We start from the raw sequence: 22,758 nt of genomic DNA, 5'->3' as shown, positions 1-22,758 counted from the left end.
AGGTTTATCAGTTAGATACAGTCACACACAGCAATAAAACAAAAATAAGTGAAAACAAAGAAAATAAGATTCTAAAGATAACAGGTAAAATATAAAGTACTGTTGACAATATTGTGACAATCACTTAGAAGATTCTAATAAATAAATATGAAAGGTGTATGATAAAAAAATCATTTTAATCCCATTCAAATCAACCATATTTTTGAAGTAAAAGACTAGTAATGTTTACTAAAAGCTCAATAATTTTCATAAAGGTACACTTACTCCATTAAAAGTTATATTATGTACAGTTTCCTGGTTACATGATGGTTGTAAGTTTGGTTAAGTGATCAAGCCTGTATAAAAGGTTAAATATGGTTTGTTTTGATTTTGTGCTGCACACTAGGACTATTTTGTGCTAGCCATCCTTAATTTAGCAGTGTAAGACTAGAGGGAAGGCAGCTAGTCATCACCACCCACTGCCAACTTTTGCTAGTCTTTTTCCAACAAATAGTGGGATTGACTGTCACATTATAACATTCTTATTGCTGAAAGGGCGCATGCCTGGTGTGTGACGAGGATTCAAACCAGTGAATGACCCTCAGATTAAGAGTCAAATGCCTTAACCACACGGCCATGCCTGGCCAAAGGAGTTAAGACTGATGTTAAAACAAAATAGCATTTCAATTTTTTAACATCAACTAAAGTTTTTCCCTGATGAGAGAATATTCTTACCACACACATACAAAAAATCAAATTTAATCAAGTAATAAAATGTGCATTCACTTAAAGTAACTTACACACAAATATATATTACAAAAACAACTTTTAAAACAATTAATCAGTAGTTCCTTTCCTACATAGCCTTACCTGACTTGTCTCCAAACCAAAGCTTGCATATAAGCTTCCACTGTTCTGATCATTTTCTTTAACTCTAAATTGTTTCTCAAGCTGAGTTCCTAATAAAATATAATTAAGTCATGTCAATAAAGCTTACCTATAAACAATAATACGTGAGTGAGTGTAATTTTTTTTATGTTTTCATCTGAGTTTTGAAGAAAACCAGAAGAACAATGTTTAATTATGAATTTAAAAAAAACGTAATCATACATTACATTAGATTTCAAACATCATTTAACCAAGCAAATTCAGACATTTTTTGTTAACAATTTTCAAGGCTGTAAAGCAACTGTTTTTTTTTTACTTATACAGGGTTCAATTAGTACAAAAAAAATGGTAACTGCAAATAACATTCCTGCCAATCAATAAAATTCTTATTTTATTGTTAAGCCTAAAGCTACATGATGAGCATTCTGTGCTCTTCCGCTCACAGGTATTAAAATCTGGTTTTAACAGTATAAGCCTTCTGACCTCCCACTGAGCCACTGGATGGGTCAATCAATCTGAAATAAAAGGCTTATTCAAGGCATCAAAACCAAAATATTCAGCTTTCCTAATTATGAAGTGATGCCAAAACAACTAGCAGAAAATAAACCCAAGGCAGGAATCAAGAAGCAATGACTTACTTTTCTAAAGCTATCAATTTCCCTTGTCACATTTTTCTTCACTGTTTGTTTCCTTTAGTTCTTCTATTTCTCTCCTGTGATTTTGCTCTAACTTTTCTAAAGTCCCCCTAATAAATAAAGTTTATATGCTTTACTTATTTCTCTAGACAGTTAACCAGAGCAATAAATGTATTAACACTGATCTTTGTAATTATTTATATGCCTGGAAATGAAGAAACAGAAATATGAAAACATGTACAGTTTTAAACTACAAATTTCAATCAATTTTTTCCACATTAGAACTACACGCATAACTATAAAAAGGTTAGTAAATATTAACAGAACTGTACAGCATGGTGATTCTGACATTTGATACAAAAAATTTCCAAATCATGATAGTAAACTTCATTGTTGAAATATAATCACCCATTTAGCTGTGGGGCATTATAATGTGATGGTTAATAACACTATTTACAATGTTAAATACCTCATACACTGAATTTACAACCTTATAAGCATGTCATTATATCAAAAGTTTGCAGCAGACTGAAATCATGTCAAATATTATGCTCTTGTAAAATTCAATATAAATAATAGTTTACAAACTAGTTTATATTTAATATTTATTTCCAAGCACATGCTAATACAAGAAAACAAAATTAATAATTTTAAATCATAACATTGTGTGACAACATTTAGTTTTGAATTTATTAAAATAAACATAAGTTAACAGTAGTTAAGTTTGTAATGTTGCAAAAGAAAAGCAAACAAAATGTTAAGAAAATACATGTACCAAATATACTCTCCATTCACAACTATAATCCCTACAAAACGGCTGAACAGCTTGCAATTATTTATGAATGAAATGCAACATAATGTATACAATAAACAGTCAAGGTGTTCATATGTGAGAAACATCTTAAAATCACACATAAAATTAGCTTTTCCACAAATGATTTTTGTAAATATGCCTCTTCCTGAAATAAGCATGATTATTTCATGAGAGTTAAGATACCAATTAAGTCCCCTCACAAAATTAAAATCAAACACTTTATCACAAAATAAAATCATAACCAAAATCATACCACAATTATCTCAAAATATTTTACAAAGAGTTATGCAGGGTTTGAAACTACCAAAAACAAAACATAACAAGGTACTTGTGTCTGCCACAAATAGATTTAACATTTTAGTTACACCAGAACATTTTTTACTTGCTTTTCTAAGAAGCAACTGAGAGAAAACCACCTACCTGAGTAGTACAAGTACTGTAGTTTGCAAGCAAATATAAATGTAGGCCTACATGAAGAAAGAAGGAAAATGTGTCTTATTTAGAAAAGAATGTTTAAATCATATAAAGAATTAAAAGACAGCTGTAGGTTCTTTTTAATACACAAAATCTTGCACAAATTTGAAAATAATTATACAGAAAAAATCAGTGCATTGAGCAAAAATGGCAGTGTGGACTTAAGCCTAGCTTTCTTTATAAAATTAAGTATGCCTTTATTCACATAGGGTAAACTTTCAGACAGTAATAAATAGATATCAGTCAAAAAACATTGCAAGTATTCTTAGGTCATACCTTTTAGCCAATTACATATACCTCCCAGTTGCCTAGACACAGTCATAAACAATTGCTGGTAGTATAATACATATCTTTATGTTCCATGCACATGGATCATGTTATCATGTCAAATTCTTTATTAATTCACTATTTTTTAAATGGTTACTCCTCTATTTCCAATAGTATTCATAAAGAAATCCATCGATGTGTTCTTTTATTTTTCAACATGGCTCTTCTTCAACTTCATGGATGACAGCATGTTGTTAAAGTTCATCTGGTAGTATGTATATTAAGTTCAGCACCACTACTCATGTTTGTTCTGATTGATCACAAGCAATATTTAGACATCACTTCTTGCCAGTTGTAGACAACAAATGGCATTTAATTTTATGACTTGCCAATTATGCATACACACACAAAATAAGTTACTTTAATATGTAGGGAAAATCTCAGTCATGGAACTTACATGCACACAAGTTGGTAACCCACTTCATTCACATTAAGTTACATTCTATTTTCAAAACAACCATTCTATGGTAAATTTTAAACCCTGCTGACATATATTGCTTGTAAAAAACATTATTTTAAAACAGATTAAGATATCAAGTTTTTCCAATATTATTACACATGCTAGGCTATTAAGATGATATTTAAAATGTATTACAGCAATATACAAGCAGAAAATAGTGGCACACATTCAGTTCAAAATTAGTGTAGTAAAAATACAAATTAACAACATATTCATAATACATACACAAAGGACTGAATGCTTAACTGTTACAAAATGGAAAAAACTACATGTAAACCGTCCATTAACTGAAACACATATAAAATAAAAATATTCAAGGAAGACACAAGGTTACCAATATACAAGTATCAGGTGTACCTCAAAGTTCTAAAATGAATGTTTTGAGTTTCTTGTTAAATTTAAACCTAAAGAACTGGGTAACAGTTTTCATTTTAACAACTGTATCAAACAGTTAAAATTCAATGATGCATTTACATATTGTGAAACTAATAATAATCATGAAGCACTGTACAGATTTCTTGAAAAATGCACTTAAATATTTTGTTAGAAACAAACATTAGTATGTAAAGAAACATACTTACAAAGCATCTTGTAAAAGCTTGTGTTTCTGCTCTAGTTCTTTATGTAAAGTTTCTACATCAACTTGCAATTTTATATTCTGAAAAATAATGTAAACATCTAGTTTTAACAAAATAACTTTAAAGTTATTTTAGACATTAATACTTAATACTAATTTACCATAAATAACTTTGTATATTTTAGTTCCAACAACTGTCTCTAAAACTAAGACTTGAACAGTTAATCTGTAGCAATACTATATCATAATGCTTTTTTTTCATCCATGACATAAAACCATCTGTATATAAATTATTACCAAGTCAAATTTCTATCATCACACTGGCCTGCATTAATAAAGTTAATCTTAACTTTATGTGTATATACATTTTTCTATTTGCATTATATTTAGTTGTGAAATAGGAAAAATGAAACCCCTCAACTTCAATCTTTATGTCTAGGATAAAACCTAATAACGAACTTGGTAAATGATTCTATTAATACATTTACGACAGTGTAAGATATGTACATGCAACAGTTACAAAACAAAATGCCACTTACAATATGTCCACATATTTCATCTTTAGCAGTTGAGAATTAATTTTAAAAGTTACAAATAAAAATGCAGAGTTCAATGCAAGTAAAGAAAACAAACAAATTACTATACCCATTAAAGACATTTTTGTGTATTTTGATAACCTAGACTAGATAGCTGAAACATTAAAAACAAGGTTAGATACAAGTTAATTTTATAACTAGTCTATTACTTTTTCAATTTTTGCTTTCTTATTGTTGTTTATTACTGTGATCTTTTTAGATAATAAAATGCATAAGTTGATATTACTTGTCCAGGTTAATGAGAATATTTCATGAGTCTATGACCTTCTTATAATCCTAAAATTGAGCTGTCCCCAGCTAAAACTATTATTCTCTAATGATAACTTGCTCAGTATGGACTTGTCTGATTCACCAACCATTGGCCTCTTTGTACTTGTTTAAATTAAGTCTTTTTTCAATTAATACAGAGTATATATATCTTCACAAAATTTGCCAATCTTTCAAATACAAAAAATATACACTTTTTATTCAAGTATTCTTATTAAAATAAAGATTTGTTCATGAATATAGAGTACTTACTTTGAATACTCTACATGAAAAGTAATTATGTTAAGATTAAAAATACTTTACTCACCTCAAAATTTTATACTACTTTTGTGTAATCCCTAAAACCTCTTAAATGCATTTAAAATTTTTAAAGTAAAACTTAATAGTTTGTTATTTTTCTCTACCTTATCTCAAAGTGAAATGAGTCAATTTGACCAGCCCTGTAATCACACATAAAAAATCTAAATAAAAAACTTTTTCTTTCTAAAATGACTTCAAATTATAACATGTTAATTACATTCATTTATCATAATTATCTCTAGGTTTTTAACAGTATGCATCTATTTATAATTACATTTTATTGTGTCCAACTACTATTCACACCACTATAAGCTGTAAGCCACACAGGTATGTGCAACTCACATTATGTTAACAAATTACATTACTCTCAAGCTACTACAAGCTGCTTGCATGTTGATTTGTGAAACTTTTATTATACTAAAATCATTTATTTTACTTAACTTAAAAGGATCCCTATTTTACATTTTGGTTACACTTGTAATTATACATAAAAAAAAAAGATACAAAACAGAAATAGAAATACTTAACCAATCTTTGTTTTTCTTGCTCTTGATTTTTGAAGAGAGTTAATCATAAATTTTATGCTGATGATAGTAATGCACCATAATTTTAATTAAATAACAGATCCAACAAAACAGATTAATAACATGCAGAAACTAGACAAATTCTCTTACATCAAAATTTTTTATAACTTTTAACCCATGCAACCAAATTCATTGCAAATGCATTCAAGGCAGTCATTAACTTTGGTGGGTAAAATAGGGATAATAACATGCTAAGAGAAAATATGTCACATGTGTCACACTAGGAAAATTCAGGATTTTTAAATATTGCCTTGCAAAGTTAAGAACTTGAAACTTACATGCTACTAAAATATGGATTATTAGCTAATAATTTATGCTATTTTAATTGGTATAACAAACAAATAATAGTTTAATAAAATTTTGAAAGTAAAGCACTAAAATTTTGTGTCATGTGCAGTGAAGGATACCCATGGCAATAGGGTCATTGTGGGTCTAAATATTTAGCTTCCAGTAAAGGCATCATTTTGGTAAGCCAAGAATTTAAGTACTAGTTTTAATACTCTATAATCACCTCTCTCTTTTCAAGATTTTGCATTAGTCATAATACTGTATGCAAGTCTCACTCTTTTTGTCTAGTTACTCAAGAAAGCATATATGAGAATAAACAAAATCTGTGCACTAATACAAAATGTAAACAAACTTTGAAGTATTTAACTTTTTTTACTCCTTTTGTAACCATGATTTTTCTTGTGTGACACTGTATTATGTTTAGAGTCAACAGATTTGACTCTAGAAGATAAGGTAGCTTTAACATTAGATATTAAATGCAATGCATTTCCACAAACTTACAAATACCCTTGATCCGGTTTAAGTTGATTATATAACAATTGTCAATAATATTGAGTCTGTCAAAGATTATTTTACACTAAAACATGGTAATTTCAAATAAAAGAAAACAAAATTATAATCACATATGTTATAGTGTTTTGCTGTCTAATCATTTTATAAAACTGATACTGTGCAAAATAAAACACACATGGTAAGTTCCAGTGCTGATATGATTTCATTCTAGTTTAATTAAGCTAAATTTATTCTGCAGTTTTATACATGTAAAGGCAAGTAACAAGTAATGCAAGTGTAATACAATTATGGTAAGTCATGCTTGATTACTGATAGCATGCATTGCATCTGTAGATTATACAGAGGTCCCTACAAATCAGTGTGTTAAAAGTTTGTCACATGTCATGGTGTAAGAAACTAAGATTAAATAATAAAAACTTACATATACAAAGCTATTTTTTTTCTTTCTACTTATTTCAAATTGTGTATATACTCTATTTCTAGTAAATTTAACCCAGCAGTAATGTCATAAAATCTTGCTTCAGTATTTTTCTCTTTACAATATGGTAATACAGTTTAAAATTACATGGCTACTGATAATTATTCCTCATTAACATAAAATATTTTGTAAAACACTATTATTCTATTTCTGGCATATGAGAAATAAGTCATAAAAGTCCCTTTTCCTAGAAAGCAAAATATCCTAATGACCATTTGAGTACTCTAAAATATATTCTCTCCTTCAAAAATCTTAAAATAACTGTCACCCATATTTAAAGTTTAATTGTATTGAGAAATATTTCCAAAATGTAGTTATAACTTCTGAGAATATATAATTTCTAAAATTCTTCTTCTAAAAAATAAAACTGAACTTAAAATTTCTATAAGTAAATGGATATTCAATATACTATTCAATTTATGTTGACAAGTTAAAGAAATATCCTCACAATTCTATGGAGCTCTTTATCATCACCATCATATTTTTTCTCCATCTTCTCTTCCAAAAAATACAGTTTCAATTTCAGATTGAAATTTTCTTTCCGGAGGTCTGCTATTTGCTGTAAAAAGTTAAATAAGTTTGAAATCAAAATATTTAAACAAAACTGTCAAAATCATACTTCATATAAAACAAACAAAAGACAGCAAACATTTCCACTACTTATAAATTATAATACTATATAACTAGTTTTGCCTTATAAGCTACAGAGAAGACCACACAGCATTGAAAGCTTAGTGTTAAAGTTCAATTTTGATACAGTATCAAGAATACAAATGTGTTTTCAGATAATCAAAGCAAAATAAGGAGACTCCTTCACATCCAGATATTGATACATTTTAGAGTAAGGAAAAGTAATTACAACAAAGCTTAACACAAAAATTTGTTTTCTATTAACAATCAGCTTCATGTCTTTGTTATCAATATCCAGTAAACTGAAAATAGAATATATCAAAAAGCAGTAATAAGAAAAAAAAAAGAAATATTTAATAAAATCAGCATTTCTCACCTTCTAAAACATGTACAAATATTTTACACTTACCTTGAAAGTTGTAGGATAAAACAAATATGATTTATTCAGAAATATGAAAAGTGATAGAAAAAACAACTTAATAAATACAAATTGAAGTAACCAACCTGATCATATTCTTTCATTGTTCTAGCTCGCACAGGGGATAGAATGGCACCTCTTTGGCTTGCTGAAGAAAAAATAATAACAAAAAATTAAAATATAATAAACAACTACAAATTATATACATAATACACGGAAACCTTCCAATTTAAACACAAAAATTAAATAAATGAATTTCAAATTATAACATTGTACTACATTTCTTATCTATATATGTATCAAGAATGAATCTCACAATAACTTACAATTATTATAATGCATGTACATTTATGTCTAAGAAAAATATTAATTTAGCACAAACAAACAGAAAATCAAGCCTTTATACACATAATATTTCAAGAATCACTCTTTCAAAATATTCCAAGAATGGAAAAAGCATTAACTATTGAAGACAAAACCAAAACAATAGCTAATAACCAAACATACTGGACTGTTCCATGGACTTTTGTCAATACCTGAACAAAGTTTGTTACCTGAATCCAATTTTTGAACTCTTAAAACGTAAATTTTCTTTTGTTCATCAAGCACATCAGTTGGTTATAATTATTTCACATAGTTCTGTTGATGTAATGTGCAAAAAAAAACACAAAAAAAACACTACTAAATGAATATAAAATATACAATACTTTAACATAATTATTATCTTAAATTAACTTTCAAGAGTTATTTTTTATCACTAGGAATACAAGTAATGCAAGTTTTTGTCATCATATTAATCTGCTAACTTGTATCTTACTTGAATTTAAGGTGACATCTTTAAACATAAGTACTCGAGGTTTACCTGTAGGTGAAAAAACTTCAGACTGGTTTACAGAGTCCATGGTAAATTCATGGAGCTGCTCTGGGTTGGCACTGAGAAAATATAAGAAATAATAATACTTTGTTCTGTACAAAGAAGTGCACAATACAAGCGTAGTTAATGCGTACAAAACTAAAATCATTGAAATGTAAGTAGCTACAGTTATCAGTTTACAAAACAGTGAAGATTCTCATATTTTATTGGTGCTATTAATAGAAGACACAATATTCAAAGAAATTAAACTGATTTGGCATTTTCAGATTTAATCAACTTGTACTTAATGTAATCAGGAAGCTTTTAAGTACTTATTTTGCTGATGAGTAAAACATTATTATCACTATGGTCAAACTGGTTTTCATAAACAAATATTTATGGAAAAACTATGCTTTACAGGATAGATTTATCTATTCATCACTTTTAGTTAGATATTAATGACTACAATACAGCAAATTCAGTTATCTTTAATAATCCCAATAAAGACAAGGCACCAAAGTAAATGAGTCCAATAAGAAGTAAATATGTCAATGTTGATAAATTAAAGGTGATCCAAGAAAAAGTCTGGTGCATATGCACTCATACACACACAAGAAATACATACACAAATACTACCTTAGTTGATATGATACAAAAAAATAACAGGATCTGAAGTTTATCATTAAAATTATCTGGGAATGTTTGCAACTAGGACATTGATGATGTGCAACACAAGTTGAAAACCTTTAAAAATACCAAAGGTGTCCAAACACTCCAAAGCAACTACACATATTCTTAGTATATTTACTATTCATTTTGAAATATATTTATTATTAATTTTGATACTGCCAACTCAAATCTCAAACTACACCATTAACACATCATCCTGAATATATGAAGCTGAAATCAATACTTATCTAACATTCAAACTCAAGTTAAAGCAGGATAGAGTGTAATTTATATTTGTTACTTCAGTGGTTAGGTGACTCTCTCAAACACCTAATGATAGATTAAAATGTTACTGAACATATAATTTAAAGACAAGACCAACTTTATAGTTTAATATAATTCAAAGTTACTGATGTATGAATTATGCAAATACTATAAATACATATGAGGATTGTATTTACATGAATTCATTACATTATAAATTGTTTGGTTCAAATTCACTTAATTTATTCTTGCATGGTTTGTTTTGTGTTTTTGTTTTTTGAATTGTAAGCAAATATTTCATTTTGTAAAAACACAAAATATTTCAATACAGTAACTTCTTTAAAAGCATTATTATTGTTGTCTTATTTGCCTACCTATGGTTACTTGCTGAGAAAGTATAGTTAAGCAACTGCAGGCAGGAACTACCTATATACACACACACACACACCTTGAGCTTATTTTAAAGTGCATTTATCTAATACAATCAACTTTTTACAGGCATTGATACAATAATCTTTTGAGGAAAAATTTTTTTTTATAAAAGACAAGCATAACAGTTATTATATAAACTTATAATTTAAAACCACTTGAAAGTAGCTTTTGCTGGAAAACATTGATTCTATTAGCAGAATATATCTAAATTATGATTTGTGATTGAAAATATAACATTTTTCCTTTCATTTTCCATTGCAAAATCCAATAAAAATATTTTGTATCCAATATGTCAAAAAATAAAAAATCATCTTCCACAATTTTAATGTATTGAAAGTCTCAATTACAGATTTAAGATTAAATTATATTTTCCTTCTTTCAATTTTTGAAGTTTACTGAGCTTATTGTTTTGATATTTAGTATGTAATACAAAAACAGTTCTTTTTAAAACTAAAATACATTTTAAAATACATACAATACCAGTATGTAGATTACATTTATAAGTATGTACAATACTTCACCATCACGAAAATTACAAGTAGATACAAAAATACCTACAATACAACTTAAACACTGCACAGAGGTTGAGTACATTAAAAAACTCTTGGACTTTCACCACACTGTTACAGTCCAGGTCACCACATTTGACCATGTTTTATCACATGACTGAGCATTTTGACAATAAGCACTGCAGCATATTTTTTCATTCAAAAATGCTCTAATAAGCTGTCATGTCAAAATCACAGAGCTGTCTGGTTTATAAAGATGAGTTTTCCAATGCCTGTTTCAATAAATTAATTAAACAGAAATATATAGGCTATTCATTCAATGGCTTGACTGGTATATCTTCATATGGATACCCATTTCATCTCTAGCTGTTTTAGGTCTGCAATAATTGTCTAGATACGCCAAGAAAGCAACCTTGTGTACATATAACTGTCACCTAGAGCACATATACAGCCTTTGTCACTAAACTTTGCATTTGTGGATTCTCACAAGATACAATACATAGCATTTTCATTTCTTGGTAAACTTAAAGTGGTGATTAGTAACACAATACATAAATTATTGAAAGTATATTGTACAATAATGCATTCTAAAAAACTTTTACATTTATCTGTGTTATAAGTCTGTATATTCAAAACATAAAAATAAGGCATTTTAAAATGAGTTGGTTCCTAAACAAATTAAAATTCTTGACTGTATACATATACATTTACAGATAATAAAACTTGTGAACTTACAATTTCTTTTCAATATGAAAAGTCACTGTAGCAACATTAAATATACTTAAGACTGGGTATAGAACAAGACAGCAATTTAAGATTTAAACTAAATGTTTTACTATCCAAATGGTGTTTAACTAAATTTTGCAAATAATGCATTTTAATCATTACAAAGTTATATGATTTTTCATATATGAAGATAAAATATGAAATTAGCAATATTCATTACTATGTTAGATTCTAATGCTGATCTACATAGGTAGTTAGCTTTTATAAGTAATTAAAATAATGAACACTTAAAATTAAGTTTTTCCATATCAATAAGAAATTTTGTAAAAACTATTTTTAATCTTATATATATATAAAACAATCTTAATTAAATATTGTAAAACAAAAATAGCCTCACAATAACATAAAACTACTTTCAGAAGTTCTGGGTCAGGAAATACAATAAAAACTAGAATATCTACATACACATAATTTTTATACAATATTTATAACCTCAGTTATGCTCTCAGTGCAAAAATTTCAAACTACTTTAATAAAGAAAACAAGTACACTCTACATTTTACTAATGTAGTATTTTAAAACCTATTCAGCAGTTATGATCTACTATCCATTGTAAACAGCATTTTCAGTTTGATGAAAATATCTTCATACATTATTCAAGTTAATATAAAACAGTAGTAACCACTTTAACTAAAAGAAGATGCCAATAGCTCTGTGGGCTCAAATTGAACTCTTATCAACAAGAACAGTTCCATTGAACTCTGAGGTCTATGATCTTCAAAGTTGTGTTAAAATATACATAAAGCTTACTTACAAATGATCTTCATGGAGATATAACTTATGTCTGCTATACTGTAACAATATAGCTGTTAGTCCTCACAGATGATGTCATCAAAAATACTTTAAATATTAATGTATTTTTTCATAATAGAATCTTCTCAAGTTTTATATTTTTTCCCATAAGACAAATTTTGCAAAACAAAAAGGGCCATTGATCTCATATCTTATCACACTGGTCATTTAATAACAATTTTTCTTCCAAATCTATGGTTCATTAAAACATATATAAATATACACATTTAATTTTTACTCCATTTCACTCCCCTTGCATTTTGCAAACTCTTTCATTTCCATCATTTTTTTTTATAATAATAGACAATCAATTTGTATCAAATTTATAGAATTGGTTAAGGTTTCAGTAAAATATGTTTATTAATTTTAGATTTTTTTTCTTCCTACTTGTATATACACTGAAAGTGGCTTAGATTCTTATTTTCCTGTACAATCTAAATCTACTGACATTTACATAATTTATTAACCACTTTACAAACTATGTTTGTGTAGAATAACTGATATCAGACAAAAATTAATTTTAACTCCCTAACTTATATAAAACAATGTTTAAAAATATTTACCCTTACACAACTTGTGAAGTGAAAATTGGCTTTTATACACAGTTCAACACAATATTTTCCTCACTGTAACAAAACTTGTGAAATAAGTTGTTCTTTCATTTCTTTACATGAATTAAAACTGATCTGGATTTCAAAATACAATCTGATGTGAAATTTAAGCTATACAAAATTATATTAATGAAAATTCAAAATGCAGATAGAAACAAAAGAATGTAATAATTACAAATCACATTAGTCTGCACTGTATTTTGTAGGTGCTTGTAAATTGTGAATTTTAAAGGGCTGTTCATCAATCACATTTATTTTTCATACAACTTTTGACGTGCTTAAAATAAACTGGAATTGTTTCCAAACAAACCTTTAAAGCATATCATGAAACGTTTGGTTTTGCAACCAATAGTTCTATAGAATACATATGTAGTAAAAAGAACTTTTCGCACAAGAGGGCCTAATAACCTGAGCTCTTAGAAAAGCTGTAGTCCTGATCTTATGTGAAACTCCATGAATGGTTGAATCCCCTCCCTCTAATGACGTAATTTATTCCTAGAGACAAAAACCACAGATCGGAGATGCATGCAAAATTGCAGTTCAAGCTACTGTTTCTCACGCCTGTATTGATCGGTTCTTAAAATGGTAGGATGACGTTTCATATATTGATTTTTAAACGTGACACGCTTTACTTACCAGTGCACACAATGCATGATTCACCTACATAAATCTCAATCCACCTCACCCTGCTACTTGTTTCACTTTCCATCGAAACGTGTATTTTAAAAACTAGATTAAAATATTAGTTTAAAATATATGTTTGCGATAATACCACATCTTTATACGGCTAGCCATTTAATTCTACTGTAGCCCTGTTCTTATACGTAAAGCTTTTTGATCGACTTAAAATGTAACTTAACACTATAGGATGAACGAAATAGATACCATGGAAACACCATATTAACTGCCTTCCCAAGAACCTTTGAGCAATAGTAACCTCAGCACTTGCGATTTTAATTTGCTCTTAAAGGTACAAAATTAATTTTGCCAATTGCACCTGTTGCAACAAATAAATCATTTATTACGTAACTGTAAAGCCGTTTATGTTTCTCAGAACACCGTAAGATATTTTAAATTTCTCGTTCCATAAATAACAAATGCATCTACAGAAATTTCAAAACTAACTGCACTATACACTTTGCACAACCAAGGCTTGAACTTCTGCTGCTCTACAAATAAACGCGAAACTTCACGTGACAGTTATTCATGGTAGAGTTTCCTACAGACTATAAGCATGTATATTTTAGGGCCAGTAAATGAAAAGGCTGCCAAGTCTAAGCTTGGTATCAAAAAAACAACAAACCTTTGTCGTGTTACTGTGATCGACGTCAAAAATTAGAGCATAAAGTAATATATGTTCAATATAGAAGTCAATATTTTAAACAAATGTCTGTTATAAATAACACAACACACTTCAATTCACGCCATTACGTAAAGTTTTTTTTATTGAAAAACCATAGTCACATCGATACTGAGGAGCATAGAAAATCGCTCAGTTCTCAGAAACATTCTTATATTTTAATTCTAAAAAATAGTAATAAATACACTTAAAATGAAATTAGAGCATAAACCAGGTTACATACACAGAAATACTACCGTCAGAGTAATAAAAGGTAAAACACTATGTTATTCATCATCGTATCCATTGCTTTTTATCATGTCAATTACATGGTTCCGATTTACTTATTTCTTTGTGAAAGGCCAGGCTGACAATAGTTACGACAGATAACAGGTATTCTTTGCTTTCGCTTATAATTCTTCAAATTACCAGCGCAGTTTTCTCCCATTGACGCCGTGGTTACTCGGCCTGCTCCGGTTATAAGACAAGTTTGCCGTTTCACCGGCTCTTCTGAGTGACAGCAAAGTTATTTCAAGTAAACGTAATAAAATAATAAACAACTTGTGTTAACAATATATAACACAGTGTTAATTATTACTATAATTTTGTTTTTTAAGTAAATAAATTAATAATATTTACACTTCGCTTATTTATTCTAGTTTACACTATTGAGTTGTTCACGAAGTTGAATTACAATACAAATGGCTCCTCTACTATTTCATCTACATATCCCAGTCGGTTTGTTGAGCCCTTTGTAACGGGCAAAAGCTTCATCCGCACAGGATATGGCATTCACAATAGCAGACACACTACTACATACATATACTTTGATTTCATTCACTAGATTTTAAACTATCTCGAAACTTCATTTTAAAACTTTAAATTCAACACAAATACATAACACACAAACGACACCTACTACAACGACAAATTATAAAGTTTATATTAATATTTAACAGTTTTCATACCAGGAATAAAAAGAAACTGAGTACATTCCATTGACATTTTTGATTTACTCTATAAATTACAAACTTGTTTTTGCGCAATGCATCACTAGTAGGGCCAATATTTTGTAACATGTTATGTTATTTTTCATGTTAGTTAAAGTTAGTGTAAACAACTCACCAAATAAATCTGGCGTAGTTATTAATTTTCTCTAAAAAATATAGAGGGCCCCAGAAGTAGGTAGTAAAATTAGCTATGTTTTAAACATTCTTATGTGTTTGTGTTTTTTTATATACTCTTCAAAAAAAAAAAAGAAACAAAAGGCAAAATATGAGACAAATTGTTAACAAGTTTATTCCGGTATGTATGTATGACATGTGTGAAACTTTGCACATTCACTGCTGAACATCCAAAGTCTGCAAGGGCGAAGTCCACGCTCACTAGATGAAGTTTAACGTCACTCAACGTCAACGTCAAGTATGCCCCCCCGTGAGCATCAATAACTGCTTGGCATCTTCTGCCCATGGAAGCGATGAGATGACAAATCACATCCTGTGGAATGGCTGTCCACTCAGCCTGCAAAGCTGCTGCAAGCTGAGGTAGAGTTCGCGGTTGAGGTTGTCGCCGTCGCAGACGTCTGTCCAACTCGTCCCAAAGATGTTCGATGGGGTTTAAATCTGGTCATCTGGAGGGCCAGGAAGAACGTTGATGTTGTGGTGTCTCACGAAGACAGTGGTGAGTCGGGCTGTGAGGACGGGCGTTATCATGTTGAAAACGTCGTTCACGTTCACCATGATGGGTTGCACATGGGGCCTAAGAATCTCGTCGACGGTTGCGTACGGTCTGATCGGAAATCCTACGCATCCCTGGTATGGTTGAGGCAGTAGACGTCGCAGTGATGGTCCTATCCCGGAAGGTGACGTAACCGGATGTTGCGATCTTATGCGGGCGTGGTCACACGAGGCCTGCCAGATCGTGGACGGTCACGAGTTGATCCATAATGTTGGTGACGAATCCATAGCCTTGTGATGGTGCTTGGGTGGACATTCACAGCTCTGGCAACATCTGATCGAGATTCGCCTGCTTCCACCGACCAATGGCGTTGTTGCGTTGTGCTTCAGTCAGTCTTGGCGTAACTGTATTGCGTGTCGGTGGCTTAACACTGAGCTAAGGGAAACCGAGAACCCGTCACTTTTATAGGAGTTTGCACATGTTGCACTTGCAGAACATGCAGATCTCTCAAACAAATTTATTGGACACGAATGCGTTTTGGCGAAAAAACCGATGTTTTCCTCTGTTTTCAAAGTGCACAACTTTTATTGTCATTTTGGTCTGACAATCAGTACCTTAAAACGTGTAACATCACATACTCTGAGCTTGTAACGTTATTACATATATTTCTCTTTAAAATAACAAAAATATCCCTTTTGCGTTTCTTGTTTTGAAGAGGATAGTAAAGCCACATCTGGCTATCTGCTGAGTCCACTGAGGAAAATTGAACCCTGATTTTAGCGTTGTAGATCCGAAGACATACCGCTGTACCATCGGGGACATTTTATGAATGTAAATGTATTTAACTCACGTTATATTTAACCTGTAACAAAAAAAAAAAAAATTTAAAGAATTCATAAGCAAATTGAGACACAAATAGTTCAGAAGAATGCGTTTATAAACGTACACTGATTCCACTGCTAATTCAAAGTGGAGTAGACCCAACGCTGTGGGAATTATTAAAGCATGTTAATAAATGCGTGTGACGTTTATCTAAATAGAACTCTTTTGAATCACCCAATAACTAACTCAATTCAAAATAACGACTACGCTGGAAAGTCATATGGAAAGCTACGCATTGTTTACAAATGTTTGTATACTGTTTGTGCTAGATTGTGTTCTCTTAAAAATATTCAACGTTCTATAATTACTAATTTCAACCATTACAATACGAACAGACTTTCACTGAAACATAAACAGTGAGAAGACCGTTTTTGTTTGGGGATTTACTGCAAAACGACAGTCGCTTGCCCTAATGTACTAACGCAATACAGCTGGTACTAATACCATAAGTTCAAGCGCAAGAAGCTGGCTAAGTGTGGAACAAACATTTGTGATAAAAATCATGTAACCTGAACTTTTTTTTTTTCCTTTACATTCGTCACACCTTAATCCTGTAATTTCAGTCTTCGTGTCGCTGTGAACAAATATTTAGATCTGCCTTTTGTCTCCCAAAATCACTGCAGCCAGGTCTTTTTTATTGACCTCTGATTTGAAATCAGATATAAAAGACCTCCTAATCAATATAAATAGGATATAAACGGTAAACTTGAATTTTTTTTTTACACAGCCATAATTTGAAATATTGAAAATCTAACCTGACACAAAGTTTACTTGCTCCAACGACAGATGTGGCTGTATGAAAATATTTGTTCTCTCGATAATCGTGTAAAACTAACGTTCTAACAACTGATTTAGTTAGTTTTATCTCAATTAAAACATAATGCTGAAAAAGAGTTGCAATAAAACAATATAGAATCTTCACGTACATATTTTACATAAATTGATGAACTGTGTAATTTAAGAAAATTACACCCTTCAACAAAACTCAAGTTTCATAAAACTCGCGCTAAAATCAATTTTAGCTGCATATAAGCGCTCCATTGACAGCAGATTCTTAGTCGTTATTTAAGATTTCAAATTATCGTGAACTACATGGCACATCATTAAATTTACGACAGGGAGCGGTTAGGGTAAAATGTTACCAGTCTTCAACACCGAAGACTAAGATTGCAATATTAAAACTGCTCGTTATAAAATATAATGAACTGATATATATAACAAATTGAATTTCCACCTCTAACATTTCTGCATATCTTCCACGTTATCACTGTCATTTTGCCAAAAAACGCTGTTATAACTCAAGATTTGCACAGTGTTTCACATGTGTATCGTACAAAGTTCAGCCACCTCTACATGTTGTTTTCACGAAAAAACATTTGTTTTTCATTATGGATAGGGTTAAAAGGCTACTGCCAAGAGCAGGAAATAAATGATAAAAATATTATGAAATTAAAAAAATTCTGATAAATATCTATCTACACGTTGCTTCTTAATTACTAGCGTAATGCAAGGTCAGCAACCTCTTTCTACACAGGGCCAGAGGCCGTGTCTGTGAGTGAATAGAGCCACATTCATCTCTGTAGTTAATAAATGAAGGCAACAGTAATAAAACACAATGAACTACGAATAATGTTAAAGTAATATTCATGTCACAAAGGACACAGTGATTAGTGGGTGACTTAATGCTGTTTGTCGCTCGAAATCAGGCCTGAGATAGAGTTACAAACTTGAATTCCTTTTTAGGACCACCGCGACCCGAGTGGATGTGATACTTCGTTTGGGGACTAAGGATCGCAGGTTGCCGACCCCTGGCGTATAGTTTTATACTGCATTACCTGTATTAATATTTCTCCACCTCTTCAAACCTACATTTCCTTAGAAGCTTGGGAATTACCCAAAATTCATACGTAGATATAAATCTTAAAGAGTAAAAGTTATTATATATCACACTAAGTTCCTTTATCAAACACTGATATAACTGATAATATCACCCCATACTCGGGTGTTTTAAAGCTAGCTAAGCGTTATACAAACATTCGTATGGTGCGTTATCTACTTGACATTCTTTTAGAATAAATTAATCAACGAAACATTTTTCCCTCCTTTCTATTAGCTATATTTTTGTGTGTCATCAATATCAAGCGTAGGCGTATACCCGATTCGATTTTATCACTCATCATAATCTCTAACCTACCGTCAAATTCAAATCATTGTACGGCTGGATTGAGTAATCGCCGAGGAAAAGGGCGTAGTCAAATACATCTTTCAAAACTGTTTGACGTCCTGAATCTAAAACTGTCATTAGATCTCAAATCAGTCAAGAGATGACGGAACTATGAGCTAAACGTTTGTACTTGAAAACAATAACAACAAAACCAGAACCATTCCAATGCCTCTAAGCCGCGGCAAAAAAACCAAAGTAATAAGTTTTTTAAAGGAGAGTGTTTGTTTGGTTTGTTTTGAATTTCGCGCAAAACTACTGAGGGCTATCTGCGCTATCCGCCTTGAATTTAGCAGTGTAAGACTAGATGGAATGCAGCTAGTCATCACCACCCACCACCAACTCTTGGACTATTTTACCAACGAATAGTGGGATTGACGGTGACATTATAACGCCCCCACGGTTGAAAAGGCGAGCATGTTTGATGCGACGGGGATGCGAACCCGCGACCCTCATATTACGAGTCGCACGCCTTAACCCACCTGGCATGCCAGGCCAGGAGAGTGTTAACAGCAGCCCTAATATTTTAAAAGTAAACTTAAAACCACATTCATAAGGATAAAAAATACAATTAAAACAAGCTACAATGTTGCAATCATAAGAAGTGCCTGCAAAAACAGGTGGTACACTTAACTCTAATACACAGTCCAATCACGCTTATTCTCTCTTTGCAAATGCAAGGACGCCTGAAAATAAATTTACAAGCAAATGCAAACGTAACAGCCCAAAGTTCATACATTTTTAATACGTTTTTGCTCTCTATAACTAGTTGAAATAAGGTAATTACTAAAACTGATTTATACAAACACACAGATTACGTACAAATAAACTAATTTATAGATTAATTTGGGCGTTGACACATCATGATTCGTGACAACTGTAGAAAACCACGATAAATAGTTAAAGAACTTAAGTCAGAGGTAAGTTTTATAAAGTACCTAAAAGTAACAGGAATAATTTTGATATTTTGAAAATTCGAGAAACATTTTGAGTCACAAAAAAGGGCAAAAATTAAGAAAAATGGAGAGGTAAAAGAAACTATATTAAGGTCGCCGTTCCTTAAGTGTGTAGTTGTTTGTTTTCGGAAAAAAACTTAAAACCGAAATTAAAACTATAACAAAAATACGCAAAGTTAGGAAACATATTTTGTTTTAATCGTGAATCAGATGAGAATGTAGTCTTCAGTGCATTGGGTTGTCTATTTTCAGCCCCGCATCTCTTGATTTTGACTATTTGGTTTATGACTTAAGCTGCGCGCGGTGGCGCTGTTGTCAATCGGTCAGACAATGAAAAATTTGTGAAAATTTAAAAGCCTTTATAAAAGATTCGAAGGAAAATTATTCAACGTGTTTAAAGAACGTTTATTCCTGGACAACATGCCCTTCAAGCTGGGTACATGCGCCGCCGTGCAGCATTCTGACAGGTATGGCGCATCGAAAACATACAGGCATCTCACAACTTACTTGCCTAAACTAATCTGGAGAGCGCTGACGCCAAAAACCACTCAAAAATGTTCTATAAATGTAACGACCGATATAAAGAATAATTAGAGAGAACATAACCCTGCCTAGTTTGAGATATGCGACAACAGATTGAGTCTTTAAACTTTATAAGCAAAATCGTACAATACTAAAACACCTAAGGCGAATATACTACAATTTAAGATTCTTGCTTGAAATCAATACTTACACGTGACATTCTTTCCTCGTTCTTAATATATTAGATAATATCTGAACCTCACAATCCTACCTTATAATGTAAACATAACTTCAACAAACAAACACTATATTCGATACATGTGTAGAAATGATGTTTTAAAACATATTTCTCGAACTGTCAACAACACGACATAAAACGATCAAAATAATCTATGGCGCTGAACACTTTAAAAGATTTTACGCTTCTACAAGAATATACTTTACCACACTCAAAATGAATTACAAGGCACGCGAATTAGCCTCAGCGTAACGAAAATTTGTCAAATTGGAATTGTTTGTTTGTTTTTAATTTCGCGCAAAGCCACTCGAGGGTTATCAGCATTAGCCATTCCTAATTTAGTAGTGTAAGACTAGAGGGAAGGCAGGTAGTCATCACCACTCACCGCCAACTCTTGGATTACTCTTTACCAACGAATAACGGGATTTACCGTAACATTATAACGCCACCACGACTTAAAGGGCGAGCACGTTTGGTGCGACAAGGACCTGCGACCCCTCAGATTACGAGTCGAACGCCTTTACCTACCTGGCCATGCCGGACCCAAACTGGATTTAATTCGAATAATAGAGCTATTGACTATGGAAGTCGAAAGCAGCAAAAACAAAACAAAATCTTCAATTATGTTACTTCGTCATGATTAAAAATGATATAGTGTTAAAGGTAGAAAACATGAAACAGGTTGGTAAGTGACAAAATCGCAAATATCAACCACACGCTACGACAGCATGGAAATGAAAGTTGTTCGTAAAAACGTTAAAATCAACCCTCCCCAGTAGTAGTACAAGTATACAAAGATCGCTACAAGTTTAGGGTGAGAGAGTAGGTATACAATGACTGAAGTGTTATGCTGTCGGAGTGATCTGAGTAACACTATGGTAATTTAACTGTAGAAGTGGAAATGAGATCTTGAATCTCACGTTGCTAGAAAAAATACTGTCAGTGTTCCGACACTAAAATTAAGAACAATACCACTGTATGTAGTACAAAAACTTTGTTACTACGTGATTTTAAAATGGAATAATGCTTTCACTACTTTATATACATATTTTGTAACCGCCTCGCGTGTGTATAGAAAATACAGATTGCAAGTACTTTGTTGAATACAGTAGCAACTATTTTTTTTTTTACTAACATCTGAGCAACCCTACGCAGTTCCATATTGTGTTATATGTTTTTAACCACAAAGCTACACAACGAGCTCTGTGTTCTACCTACAACGGGTATCGAAACCCAATTTTAAGCATCATAAGGTCTCAGGCGTACTTCAGAGCCATCATCAGAATATTATGTAAGAGCATGCGTGTGAAACGAATAAAATTTATTACCCACCACGGACATAAATACCAAACTGCCATTTGTTTTAAAACAAGGCATAACTTTGCCAACGATTAAGATGTAATTTGTATTTTGAAATTTGTGAAGTTATAATATTTAAACTTTTACAAGTATTATTCGAACTCTTAGCTCTCTATATATTTTTTCAAAAAGACAGTGGCAAAACATCATGTTCAAGTTCCATAGACATTAAAATGTCAGAAAGTGAACACTTTGCGTGCTTGAAGACGGATGTTATATGTCACGCTCACATTGTGAAATTACCTTTATCTCAAGTACTTCCATATCCTTAATAGCTTCTAATACGACATTATGGATAACGTTCATTCACGAAAAGACGTCTTAATATCTTTCACTTATCATAATCTTCTCATGTTGACCCTTGATATAAGTTCACTTACAAGTTTAGCTTTATGAAATAAGGGATTTTTTTAAAAAAAT

General features: G+C 31.2%; 1 protein-coding gene across 1 annotated transcript; it reads right to left on the bottom strand.

The window, feature by feature from the left end:
- Positions 1-1,518: 1,518 nt before the first annotated feature.
- LOC143232527 (CDK5 regulatory subunit-associated protein 2-like) lies at positions 1,519-9,163 on the bottom strand. Its single transcript, XM_076468101.1, has 5 exons — positions 9,091-9,163; positions 8,315-8,376; positions 7,629-7,739; positions 4,159-4,235; positions 1,519-1,612 (listed from the first exon to the last, which is right to left on the bottom strand). Exons 1-5 carry the CDS (start codon positions 9,128-9,130, stop codon positions 1,519-1,521), a joined length of 384 nt encoding a protein of 127 aa, XP_076324216.1. The 5' UTR covers positions 9,131-9,163.
- Between the last annotated feature and the right edge of the window lie 13,595 nt (positions 9,164-22,758).

This window comes from Tachypleus tridentatus, chromosome 1, assembly GCF_004210375.1.
Source record: "Tachypleus tridentatus isolate NWPU-2018 chromosome 1, ASM421037v1, whole genome shotgun sequence".
Lineage (NCBI taxonomy): Eukaryota > Metazoa > Arthropoda > Merostomata > Xiphosura > Limulidae > Tachypleus > Tachypleus tridentatus.
Note: the sequence above shows the minus strand (reverse complement) of the source record. Positions and strands in the feature narration are given on the sequence as shown.